The 13,881-nt window shown below is 40.6% G+C and overlaps 1 protein-coding gene across 4 annotated transcripts in view; it reads right to left on the bottom strand.

Moving 5' to 3' along the window:
* PAPOLA (poly(A) polymerase alpha) overlaps window positions 1–12,670 on the bottom strand; it is a 57,437-nt gene extending 44,767 nt beyond the window's left edge. For all 4 annotated transcript variants that reach the window (XM_082647118.1, XM_082647120.1, XM_082647119.1 and 1 more), the window contains exon 1: window positions 12,465–12,670. In XM_082647118.1, coding sequence (XP_082503244.1) covers window positions 12,465–12,472 — 8 coding nt within the window. In that variant the 5' untranslated portion in view covers window positions 12,473–12,670. The remainder of the gene's footprint in view (window positions 1–12,464) is intronic.
* Window positions 12,671–13,881: the final 1,211 nt, after the last annotated feature.

Consider the following 13,881-nt stretch of genomic DNA (forward strand, 5'->3'; position numbering starts at 1 on the left):
GCATTGTTCATTGCTTCATGTGAGTTTCTCCAAGTAAACTATAGCCCTTCATGACCACCCCAGGATTATGAATACTTTTTATAAATGATTTTAACATAAGTAGAGCCAGATATGAAAACAAGTGTAAAATCCTTTCTAGCTAGACTTGGTTCATGCAAGGAGAGCTTTCAAGTCAAATGTAAATTGAATTCATGTTTTCCTACCTTAAAATAATAAACCTCTATTGGATTGTTTTGTTTTGAGCAAACATCTGCATTCTTTTCCTTTCTGAAGGGGCTAAATTCATTACCAGTTGAGTTTGGATGATCACCAAAATGACTGCCCATTCTCTGTGGGGTTAAGCTTTCTTGCAGATTCCCATTTTTTCTTTCTCAAATATTCAGGTTCTTCATTGTCATACAAAAATCAATGCTTGGCAAGATCCTTGTCTACTTCACCTGTATTACCAGAATATTGGATATAGACTCAGATTTCTTTCTTTTTTTAAAAAATCAATTTATTTATTTATTTTTGGCTGCATTGGGTCTTTGTTGCTGTGTGTGGGCTTTCTCTAGCTGCGGTAAGCAGGGTCTACTCTTCCTTGCGGTGCGCGGGCTTCTCATTGCCGTGGTTTCTCTTGTTGCAGAGCACAGGCTCTAGGCGCACAGGCTTCAGCAGTTGTGGCACAAGGGCTCAGTAGTTGTGGCTCACAGGCTCTAGAGTGCAGGCTCAGTAGTTGTGGCGCACGGGCTTAGTTGCTCCACGGCATGTGGGGTCTTCCCGGACCAGGGCTCGAACCCGTGTCCCCTGCGCTGGCCACCAGGGAAGTCCTAGACTCAGATTTCTAAATTCACACCAAGTTTGTCTACTTTAATTTGAAAAAAAAAAAATTGATGTCTACATTAGTTTCCACATGAACATTTTGATGGGGAAACAAATCATACTCTGGTTGTAAATGTTTATTTATTCAAAATGTAGTCACATCATATAAAACCACATTTACTTGTCCCATCTAATTCAAAACAGAACATTATAGGGGGACGTTCCTGGTGGTCCAGTGGTTGAGAATCCGTCTTGCAATGCAGGGGACGCCAGTTCGATCCCTGGTGGGGGAACTAAGATCCCACATGCCTCAGGGCAACTAAGCCTGCACACCGCAACTACTGAGCGCACGTGCCACAACTAATGAGCCCACATGCCACGACTACAGAGAAGCCCATGAGCTGCAAGGAAAGATCCCGCCTGCCGCAACTAAAAAAAAAAAGAGAGAAAGAACATATGTATCACATATCTCTGTATGTATACATATCTAATACAAATTACATATAGAACATATACTAATTCAAGAACACATATGAAAAGAAATAAAAGTAAATCACAACCAAAAGAAGGAAAGAAACAAATACATGTTTTGAAAGGTACAAGATACCTGTGTCTCCAATAGAAATGGCTTAATCTTACGCTAAGTGGCTAGACTAGGAATTCTAGGCTGCCAGATGCTCTGAATGTCCAAAATGTAGAAATATTAGCTATGATTGAGCTTTAAATGGAAGAAGTCAAAATTTTCCATTTAATTTTTAATATTAGAAATTAAGTAGAGTGATAAAACAATTTAAGGATCTTTTTGTTGCTGTTCTGTTTCTAACAAAACAAATATACACACTCCAGTATCAGGTAATGTGAAGGACTCTGCTTTACAGACTTTCTCCTGGAACTATACACCAGACAGCTAGCTATCAATCCCAAGAATGCAAAGCTCTCCCTCAAATTTTTGAACACGTGAGACACCTGCCCATGTCCGTCACTTTCTAGAGACATTTTTACCAGTATTTAGTTTTCTTCAGACATGATTTTAAAAATAACTTCTACAATGATATAAAACAATGAGAAAAAAACTAGATACGGAGCCACAGTATTTGTGATCCACTGAAATTTCTTTCTGGTTTTCAATTTAAATATCAAGAACAGCTGTGCTTTTCCTGAGTAACTGGCTCATTTTCATCTCATGAACATATCTGTACTTACCTTTAGGCTACTGCCTGAATTCTTAGAGCAAAACTGGTGGCCATCCAGCAAGTTCTCTACAAAAATCCAAAAATCACTGTACTTCTGTAAGAACTGTTTTAGTACCCTAATTTCTTGCTGTTTTATATCTCTATCCTGATTCTCCCTTGTCATCCACCTTTAATGCAAACACCGTGCTAGTTTTAAAATGTGACTAAAGCACTCTTAAAAGTCTCAGTCCTTTCTGGGTCAGAGCAAGATATAAATACCTATACATACAGTACATATACGAATCTTGCCCCCCTCCAAAATTACAAAAGACAGCCAAACACTCTTCCCCCCACCCCACTTTTTTGGGAGTAAGGAGGGAGAAACGAAGAGGGCACAATACTAAATATTTTCAGAATTCTTCTCTCTCTTAGAACATAAGGCATTTTCTTTATAATATTTAAAATAATTTTCATCAAGGCAAAGCTTACCCAGGACATATACCCACCTTTCCTTTTTTATTATTATTATTTTTAATTTCAACAACATTCTATATAACAAATCCATTCCAACTACACTTGTTCTGCCTCTTGGCATCTTGGTCCCACTCTTTCTACTCCCCTGCTATGCCAAACTACCATTCATACTGCTACCAAGTGTTACCTTCCTAACACACAGCTTCCTTAAAAACCCACATGACTTCTGGTACTGGCATTCAAAACTGTCCACAAAAACTGCTCTCAACCCAGAAGCAATCTGAAAAGAGACAAAGCAGGCCTGATTTCACTTCTACTAGTTATACCACTCTGGTTTCACTTCTGCCACTAGTTATGTGATTCTTGTTAAGTTGTAACTCTATGGATTTACCTTAGAATTTATTACATCTCTTCTCTACTTTGGATGGCAAACTAGAAATTTAAATACTATAACATGTTTATGACATGAAAGTCCAGTTCCCAAACACAGAAAGTTTTCAAACCAATACTCAAAAGAAAGGTCCATCCTTTCCTCATGCTAGGCTAAGACCTAACTCTAATTAGTATAAATATTTTGGTACTCAGAAATGGCAACATTTTTGTGAAACTGGCATATGACTGTAGGCTGCTTATTTTGGCCAGATACTTGTTTCAAAAGTTTAGGCATCCAATTTAACCAATACATGTGCTCTGAAATATCAAGAACCACTTTGATTACAGTAACTATAAAGCTAACTCAAATAGTGCAAGTTCCTATGATTTGTAAACTATAGTTTAGTAGCCCTACATTCAAATAGTCGAAGTATGATCAATCTTTGGATGTATCATATTGACGACCACTTCAAGTCAGTGAGGAAAGTTAAGGAATACTCAAATGAAAGACCTATATTAGTACCTGTTTTCACTAAGTGAATGAAATCCAAAGAGGACTTTCACTTTTACGAAAAAAAGGCAAAAAGCAAAAGCACTCTTCGTTTGTTTTGCAAGCGGTTTCAGAGGCAGCGTGCGCCCTGAGTAGCAAGAGCGACACTAACAAGCTTCTTCCCCAGGATATACGTATACTCAGCATCAAACTACCATAGCCTGGAACTGTGTCTGTGAGCAGCAATGCTTTATCTCAATTTATTCTATGCATCTGTTAGCAAGATGTGTATAAGGTAGTTGCTTCTTCATTTTATGCCGTTTTGGCTTACAAAAACTTTCACAGGACCTTTCTACTTTTGGATAGGGAGGGAAACCTGTATTCTTAATATGTTCTTAAATCAACTTCTAAAAGTTTCACTGCAAATCAAGGAAGCACATTAAGACGATCACTTTTTCTGTCAGACTGGAGAAAAACAAAGCTGATGTACATCTGGTAAAAAATGAAAGACTTATTATAAACCTCCAAAAATGAGCACTCTTAGCCATCACAAAGGATGTGAACATGGTATATCATTTTAAAAAGCAATCTGGCAATATTCATCAAATTTTTTTTAAAGCTTATGTCTAGCAACTTCATCTCTAGCAATCTCTTACAGAAACACTAGGACACAAGGACTCAAACTGAAGGTCCTGATGTTGGAAGACATAGCCTCTTTAATTTACAACACATTTTTAGTATATTAAATGTGTACATTAAAGCACAAATTTCTACTGCTCCTGGGGTACGAATACAATGGCTTAGAAGACAGGCCAAATACGGGCCCAAAATCCTGTTCAGCAACAATAAGCTTGAAATGAACAATGTCTACCCCAGCATTATACTTTATAGAGGGAGCATGCTTGGTATTTGTAAATAAATACCTCTCTTGACCCTACAGATTCTGGAATTTGACCCTTATTATAGGAATAATACAAAAGATACCCAAGGCTGTTCACTGGAGCACTGTATACAATGCACCAACAAACTGGAAACCACCTAAATATCCATTAATATGATATAGGACTGGCGAATTACAGTACATTCTTACAACTTAATACTATGCTATATAAAAAGAATGAGGTGGTTATCCCATGTAGTAGCATGGAAACATGGCCACAATATGTCAGGTGAAAGAAGTTGTAGAATATAATTATGATAATAGCTAATATTTACTGAAACCTCAACATATTCCAGTTAGTGTGGCAAGCACTTTACATTATTCCTGACTATTCCAACGACTCTATTCACTGGGTCAGGATATGATCTCAGGCATCTGACTATAATCATAAGCCTCTATACATCTTTCACAACATACAGTCTTGTACCTTTAAAAGTTATTTGTGTATTATGTCTATACATGCATAGAAACACACGAAGCAAAACTGATTGTTGGAAGAATTCCATCTTCTAGGATTTTGTTTCCATTTGTTAAAGTACTTTTAAAGATAAATATTAACGAAGTCATACAAAAGTTGAAAATCATCTAATTCTACTATTCACCATTAAGCTTGTGATAGTAAAGAGACTAAAACCACCCCCTAAAATCATTCCCCAACAGCAAGGGACAGCAAACAAATGTTCAATTTAAATCAATAATTAGCTTTTTGATTATTAGCTTTGTAGTTTATGCTAATCAAAATGTTATTTTAAAGAACTGAAAAGCCTTAAAATGGATTTTTCAGTGTAACGCTCTGTGATTAGAAAATTAAATACAAAGCAAATCATGATTTACAGCTCTAGAAAACTGGTAAAGCACCAAAGCTATCTATCAAACTTCATCAATCCAATTTTCCTAAAAGCACCTTTTCCTCATTTAAGTTATTTTTCCCAGAAAGTATTTTATTAGGCTGAAATTTACTGAACTAGGATCCTAAATATGTATGAAAGACAATGCTAAAATCAGGAATACAAAAATAGTCTCTAACCTCAGTGACAATCTCAAATTTGGTCTGGGATTCAGATCTTTAAAGAACAGATCAGTGCAAAGTAAAAGCTTAAAATAAACATTACAGAAACAAAGAATCAAGGATATACCAAAGGAAAAGGTTAAGGAGGTATGCACTCTAAATGACTTGCAGAAGGGGAAAGGAGCAGTCTCTGCAGATGACTAACACACAAAGGAAAGGACAACAAATCACCAATGGTGTTTTCTGAAATAGTTAATATTTAACGACTTTCTTCCCAATTTAAACAAAGCTCATGCTACTGATGAATCTCTGCCTCCTCACACTGGGCATACAGAATTGGTGGCACGTAGTACTAAAAGGGTCAATTGCCTCAAAATATATAGATCCTAGCCAACAGAAAACACTGTCATTTCTTGCTAGTTTTAGTCAGTGAAGTTAAAACTGAAAGCTTAACTTACTTGATATTCTTCTTTAGAAGTAATCAGATAAATCACAGTAACACTTAATGGGTACATCCCAGGTGGTCCAGTAGTTAAGAATCCATCTTGCAATGCAGGGGATGCCGGTTCAATCCCTGGTCCGGGAACTAAGAACCCACATGCCACAGAGCAGCCAAGCCCACGCTCAGCAACTACTGAGCCCATGCACTGCAACTACTGAGCCCGCACGTCACAACTACAGAGCCCACGCACCACAACTAGAGAGAAGCCTGCGCACCGCAACAAAGAGACGGCGCACCGCAACAAAGAGACGGCGCACAGCAACAAAAGATCCCACATGCCACAACTAAGACCCAACACAGCCAAAAAATAAATATTTTTTTAAAAACCACAGTATGTAATTTGCTGTTCAAAGGCCTTAACCTTAAACGTAATGTGCCCATTCAAATTAAGCAGGAAAAAAGGACATTGAACAGAATAGGAATATGGGATCTCTCTAAAGTATCTGAATATGCATTAAATATTAATTCTTACCAGAAATAATACAATCTCCTCTTTCACAAGAAGTTTAACACATATTTAAATTTTACCTGTAGCTTAGACAAGACAACGTATTTGCTCACTAAGACATTATTCTAAGGATGGCTAATTCACCTGCCATCCTGTGTAACTGGTACTAAACATAGTCAGAACCTAACTATAGTCTTAAAATATGTATTCCAGGTGGATCATCCAGCCAATATTTAGCCAGCAGCAGAGGCTCAAGTATAGATGAAGCAATAGTTTACGCTCAAGGGGAATAAATTATGATGAATCCCAACGCCAAACTTCGGAAATAAAAGGTTGATTATACAGAGAAAGGGTACTTGTTACTGAATTGTAACAATGGCCAGGTTATTTTTCCTTCCTTCCTAAGGGCACTTCCAACTGTCCCTCTGCCCTCTCTCCAAGAGGGGCTAGAAGCAAAAACAAAAAACAGCCAAACCACAGCATTCCTGCATCAGTATTTGTCAAGCACAATTTGAAAATGAAAGAAATGTAACTAGAGAATCTAAAAAGTACAAAAATGTATCAGAAAATAATAGTCAAAAATATATTAAATCATAGTATTATAAACAGGAAATGCAATTTAGATGTTTCTGATAACCAAAATGACAGGAACACTATTCTTAAATAAAAACTTATTTAAAACTATAAAGACTACTGTAAAATGCAAGAAGCTGGTTTCTGAACGAAATATAGAGGGAACAGAAATGTGAGACAATTCTGTGACAGAAGAGGAATAAAAATATCAAATTTAAACTCCTACATTTTTTTCTTCTGCAAATCCTTAAATTTTCAAGTGAGAATGCTATAAAATTCTGCAGACCTGCAATCCAACGACTAAAAAACAACTATCTTCCACACAACTTGATCTTGAAAATTAAGTATACTTAAGACATACAAACAGACTCCCATTGAGCTGATGAAACATAGTTCTCAACAAGATACACAGTAAATGGCACACTACTAGAATGAGAATGAAACATGGAACCCAGAGTTGAATTCGGCTGCAGTCTATAACTTAGCACCCTTAAGACCTTAGAGTGACGACTTTGAGCCTCACTTTACAAGAACTAATATCTCCTGCAATGGTGCTGTTTTATGAATCACAGACTCAGATTGTACACTTATTTAAAAGCTGCTGAATAATCAGAACGATGAACATACCAAATAAAAGACATGCCTCTTCCACCAACCAAAAATGAAAAATAGCTGGGACTCCAACTGGCCTCATTTTGCCAGAGAGTAGCTTTTATAAACCTGCCTAGATGCAACTCAAGGTGAAATTTAATTGTAATGTTAACTTGAAGTAGCTTAGTTACCAAGAAATGGAATATTCTGATGAATCAAAAGTTATATGTTTTCAAGCCAGAAGGCTTTGGGGGGTTGAGGGAGGGGGTGTCAGGGAGTGGGAACTGACTTACAAATTCACTCAAATCCAATTATCTTCCCTCCCAACTTCTCCATCAAAAAGCATGAACCGACAACATGCTTAAAGTAAAATACCACATTTCAAAACCATAACTTTTATTAAGCAGCAAGAAATTCATTACAAAATCTCTGCATCTTAAAATCTGAGAATCAAAATCTCTCAGAAGTTACCTTTCAAAGGTTATCTAATACATTGTTTTTCATTGACAACAAAAAATATCTTTAAATCATGTGTGTGTCCATTCCTCCAGACCATTCAAAAACCACCAGAGATGCTGCACAGACACCACCACTGGAAACAGCGCAGCTTGGGACAGCTGTCAGTTGTTACTATACATCAGTTTCTCGAACTTTTGGGTCTTAGGACCCTTTCACAACTCTTAAAATTTATTGAGGACTCCAATGACCTTTTGTTTATATGGATTATGTCTGCCATTATTTACTACATTAGAAATTACAACAGGGAAATTTTTGTACAGTAACAAGAAATCTATTACATGTTAACATAAATGACTTTTTAAAAAATAACTGGTTTCCAAAACAAAAAACTTAGTGAGAAGAACAGCACTATTTTACATTTTTGCAGATCTCTTAACTCTGGCTTAATCAAAAATAGCTGGTTCCCGGGCTTCCCTGGTGGCGCAGTGGTTGAGAGTCCGCCTGCCGATGCAGGGGACGCGGGTTCGTGCCCTGGTCCGGGAAGATCCCACATGCCGCGGAGTGGCTGCGCCCGTGAGCCATGGCCGCTGAGCCTGCGCGTCCGGAGCCTGTGCTCCGCAACGGGAGAGGCCACAACAGTGAGAAGCCCGTGTACCGCAAAAAAAAAAAAAAAAAAAAAAAAGCTGGTTCCCACATCTGCTTCTGCATGCAATCCCTTTTGATAAGTTGTTTTGGTAGATGCACAGGAATAAAACCTGGCATTACACCATTATAACTAGAAAACAGTGTTCTAATAGCCTTTTCAAATAACTTTGGATATTCTTCTTTGATATTACACCAAAATGCCGCAAGTGGTAATTTCTTAGAGACTAGTTACAGTATGAAAGCAGAAACTACAGCAATAAACCCTTTGCACTCTTGCATTAAAATCGACTGGTCCACCTTGCACTTTAAATGTACCTTTACCCATGCATGATTTTATTACATCATGATTGGTGGTTTGGAAAATGTGGGTTCACTTAAGATACGCATATCTTCCAAATGTTGGCACATTATTATACAAAATCAAAAAAAGTTCACTAATATCACCATCGATCAAATCAGAAACATTTTTAATTACTGGGAGGCTGTCAAGCTCACAATGACAGAAACAAGCATTCTAAAATTCTAATTTTTGCTTGAAAGCTCAAATTTTATCACTGGCCACAAACACTGTCAGTTGTTCTTAAAGAGACAGGCTCCATTTTTCAAGTAAATGCTAAGTAGTCAAGTATGAACATCACAGTTCATCAATTGTTCTTTCAGGTAAAAACAGAGCTCAATGAGAAAAGCACTAGCTTAGCTCACAAATCAATCATACATGTGCTCTTCGCAAAACAACCATCCTACTTTTTAGCATACAGCTTTAAGTGTACTTCCCATTTTATCACAACATACTCAAAAAACTCAAGGGTCAAGACTTAATAAAATTAACATTTTTTATTGCTTCATCAAGGACTTTTTTTTCAAACTGTGTGTGTTTGTGTGCATGTGTGTAGTGAAGTAATACAATGACAACTAGTAGAATACAGTGCCTCTGCCTTGATTCTTCCTAAAGCATCACTACCCACCACTGCTTTTGCACCACTGGTGCAAATGTCAACAGACTAAAAAGACATAACATCTCAATATTATGAAAAGTTTGGATTTTATGTACTCCCTAAAAGGATCTCAAGGACCCCTGACATCCAGGCTTCTACAAATCACACTCTGAGAACCACTGCTACATGATATTACTACCCACCAAAAGGTCTCAGTTCTACCTCTTATCACTACATGAAACTACTCCAATTCCCTCTTTTTTTGTGACAACCCCAAAAATATGGAAGAAAAGCTATTGTCTCCCCCAAGTCTTGCTAAATATCTCTTCCAATAACATTCTACAAATGTGCCATGAATGCTAAGTCACTGATAATGTTTACTCCCCTTAAAGTCTTTTTTATTACCAGTGTGATAACTAGAACTGAGCTGATGCAAATAATGATCTGACCAGCACAGAGTAAGGCAGAAACTGGAATATAGTTCTCATACAGGTCTTATACACTGTATTAATGCAGTAGTTGTCAACAAGATGTTGGCCCCCAAGGTACATCTGGCAATATCTGGACACACTTTTGATTTTCATTACCAGGACATGGGGGGTGGGACTCCCACAATCTAGTAGGTAGAAGTCAGGCATGCTGTTAAACACCCTGCAATACACAGGACAGAATTATCAGCCTAAAATGTGAATAGTACCACCATGAGAAATCTGGTATTAACAGATCCTAAGACTACCAAAATTTTGGAAGCTTAATCACCATGGCTCTTAAACCATACCAGCTTTTCAAAACTATATATGCAATTACATATGCTTTTGGACAATATATGGAGACCTGCTCACAATGTTTTCTAACGACGTAACTTCAGTAATCTGTTTTGATTTCATCCATTCTGACAATTTACCTATACCTTAACCCCCCCACCCACACACAAAGACTTAACAGCCACACCAAACAGGAAAGTGGAAGTCAAACACAATACAGTCTGGAAATCACAATTCAAAACATCAAAGAAATAAAATTAATGACACCAGAACATGAAAAACAAAGAAAGCAAACTAATGAGAAAAAAGGCCTACTTAACTAGGCAGTCTATGGTCTTTTAGTTTACTTTAAAAGGACTATAGTACACATAGGGTTAACAGTAAGAGAAAAGCTAATGAGAAACTGGCCATATTGTTCACATTTCAAGAAACACACTAGAAAGACAATATCCGTGTGTGAGAATCTGCTGCCTTCACTTTGTCTTCCATTTTAAACATCTGCACTAACTTCCAAAGAATGTGAAGCACTTAGCTCTTTAAAGGAAAGGTATACCTCCCTTCCTCAAAGCATGCTGGGAAAAAGCAGGTATAAAAGAACTTTTAATTTCTAAAAAGACATAAATTATTTCTTCATTAAAGCCCTTTAAGGCATACATTTCCTATTACTGATCAATTTTTAATACTGACATGATTATCAGAAACAGCAATAAAATGTGAGCTAACACGAAGAAGTCACATGGCATTACTGCAAACATTTAGGTTTACTTTAATTGCTGCTGAATTGAAAAATGCCACAAAAATCTTGCTTAGACTCGGTTCTCCCAGTAACCCTTTTCATTGTTCCATAAAAGTATGATTCAATTAACAGGGACCTTGCATCTTATAAGATTTTAGGTCTGCTATATTTAATTAAAATTAACAAATATCCTCATTACAGAAATAATATGTTGATAGGCCTCTTAACAAAATGACTAGAGTGGGTGAGAAGAAAGGAGCATGAAATTCCTTTTTAAAATATCGTGTAAAATGGGACAGATGTCTTTAAAGCCTGTTTCAAACTTAGAGCCTCACCTGTAAACAGAGACATACACACATATACACATACATAAATAAAACAGTAAAACTATAATCAGTGATATTTGCAGAAAAGGTGTTTTTACTTAAAAAAAAATAAAATAAGCGTAAGGTGACCGTTAGGTGTCTAGAAACCCCAAAATCTTTATTCTGCGTTCAAGTAAAACTTCAAGGGTCAATTACACGCTTCGGGGCTACAAAGAGAACTCGGCCCCCCATCTCTCACCCTTGAATCTTCAAAAATGGAAGAAATGCAGTCTCACGATTTAGGCCTCTACTCTGCTGTATACACGCAGAAAAAAAGGCTGTAATCTTTCGATCAACAATGAGTTCTCAAGTTACATCCCATTCTTTGAGAGAGAAAAGAAAAGGAAAACTTCTTTGAAATACCCAACAAGGGGAAAAAAGTATAAGATACAGGCCTAGTGAGATTAGAAGGCACAGATGGACTACAATAAGAAAAAGTCTACCATCAGAAGAACAGAAAGTATCACTGCACATGGAAAGACGGAAGCAAGATGAAATCCGGCGACCCTATCGAAACAAAACCGGGAGAGCAACACGTAACGCAACGCCTTTCGACGGGGGGCACCCGGGAAAGTGCCCCTCTCCTGGCAGCCGAAAGGCTGGAGGGAACGGAGGCGGGGGGAGGGGATGTTCGAACAGCTGGACTCGACGCTCAAAACTGGGCTTTTAACTCGCGCTCAGGCAGGCTGGGACGCGGAAGTGGGTTAACACTGGCGTACGAAGTGGGCATCTAGGAAACGTGAGGGAGAGCTAGGCCGGGAACAGAAGCAGCGAAACGAGCCCGAGAGGCGCCGGGGGACGAGCCCGAACCCCGTGTGCAGACCCCGCGAGGAGCAGGGCCTTCCTCCCCGGCAGCTGGGCACCGGGTTCCCCCCCCCTTTCTTTTATCGGACGAGGCGGAGGACCGGGAGCAGTAAGGTTAGAAGCTCCTCCGGCCCTTCCGGAAGGGGAAGGCCCCCGGCCAGACAGCCGCCGAAGCCAGGAAGGGGTGGGGGGAAGCGGGAACCGAACACAAGGGGAAGTGCGGCGGCGAGTGGGAGAGGAAACAGGAAGAGCCCCAGTCCCGCCCGCCTCCCCTCGGGGCGAGGGCCCGGCTCGCGCGCCCCCCTCCCCCCTCCCCCCTCCCCTCCCCCGACGCCCCCAAGGCCCCGCCGGCGTGCGAGAGAAAACAGAATACAAATCACTTACAACGGCATCGTCTCCGGCGCCGGCACCGCCCAGTCACTTCCCCCCCGCAACCGCCGCCGCTGCCGCCCTGGGCATGATCCACTGAGGCGGGAGGGAGGGGGGGGGCCTGCCTCAGCCCTGGGTCCAACCCCACTCCCGCACCCGCTCCCGCCGCTTTAAGCGCTTCTCCTCCTTCCCCTTCGTCCTAACATGGCGCCCGAGCGCTACCACAGCAACGTTCTAGAACCGCTGACGCCGCTACACACGCTATGCGTGCGCCTGCGCAGCAGCCGCCCGGCGCGCCGCGAAGCCTCACGGGAAGGGTAGTTCGTGCGCCGGCAGGCGCTCCGGCGGCTTCCGCCGCAGTGGTGGCCGGCTTCCGCGGCATACGTAGCGGTTATGGGAGGTATCCGATTGGGAGGCTCTGGGCTCGGGGGTGTCCCTCCTGCCGGGCCGCTCTTGTCGCCGATGGGGGCGATGCAGCCCGGACGGCGCGAGGAAGGCCCCGGAGAGGCGCCGCTTCCGGTGCATTGTGAGGTCCCGCCGTTCTCTCCGCCCGAGGTCGCGGCGGCTGCGCTTCCCCTCGGACCGCGTCGGTGCAGGCGCTTGGAGGGGACCGAGGCGCCCACGCGTGACCCGGGCGCTGGGCTCAGCACGGGGACACTGGGTTGTAACAGGTTACTCAACCTCTTATTTTTTGCAAAGTGAGAGTAATGCCTGCTTCCTAGGGTAGTGGCGCCTATTTAATGTGATAATGCAATAAGGGTGCTTGGCACTGCGGGGGACAGAGGGCGCAGAGACGTCACTAGGACTCCCGCCTTACCCGCTAGACTCGGTTCCCCCGGTACGGAGCTTTGGAGTTGTTCTGTCCACTGAGGTGTACACAGGCGCTCAGGAAATATCTGTTGAATGAATAAATTTGCTGGATAGGATTGTGATGACAGCAGATTCGAGAACAGGAGCTAAATTTATTTCTAACAGCTGGTGCACTGGAACTCACTGTAAAGCTGTCATTCAGTAGAAACGTAGGTGGCAGTAAGCCTTGGGATATTAGCAAAGGCCGTTTCGCCCATAGTTTCCCTGAGGTGGTGTTTTGCAACCCCTTCTCTCCGTGGGGTGGGACCTGGGAGTTACCTGCACACCTCCAGCAAAAGTTGAATAAAGAATACCTGAGACTGACTTGACTCTGATATTCTTTCCCTCTTCGAATATAGAACGCGTTCCAAAGTGTCACACAGAAGATTAATGGAGGGAAAGGGGGGCATCACATATGGGAAAGTTAAAGTTCTAAATTCTTTAAATATGCACTTGTAACTCCTCAGGAAATTTGACAAAAGATTTCCATTTTTTCACAGAAAGTCTAGTGGGACTAGCGTTCTAGGACTAATGAGGGGCTCAGTGGGAAAAGCACAGGATCCAAACCCGCATTGTCCAATAA

The sequence above is a fragment of the Grampus griseus genome (genome assembly GCF_964374135.1).
Source record: "Grampus griseus genome assembly, chromosome: 2".
NCBI classification, from domain to species: Eukaryota; Metazoa; Chordata; class Mammalia; order Artiodactyla; family Delphinidae; genus Grampus; species Grampus griseus.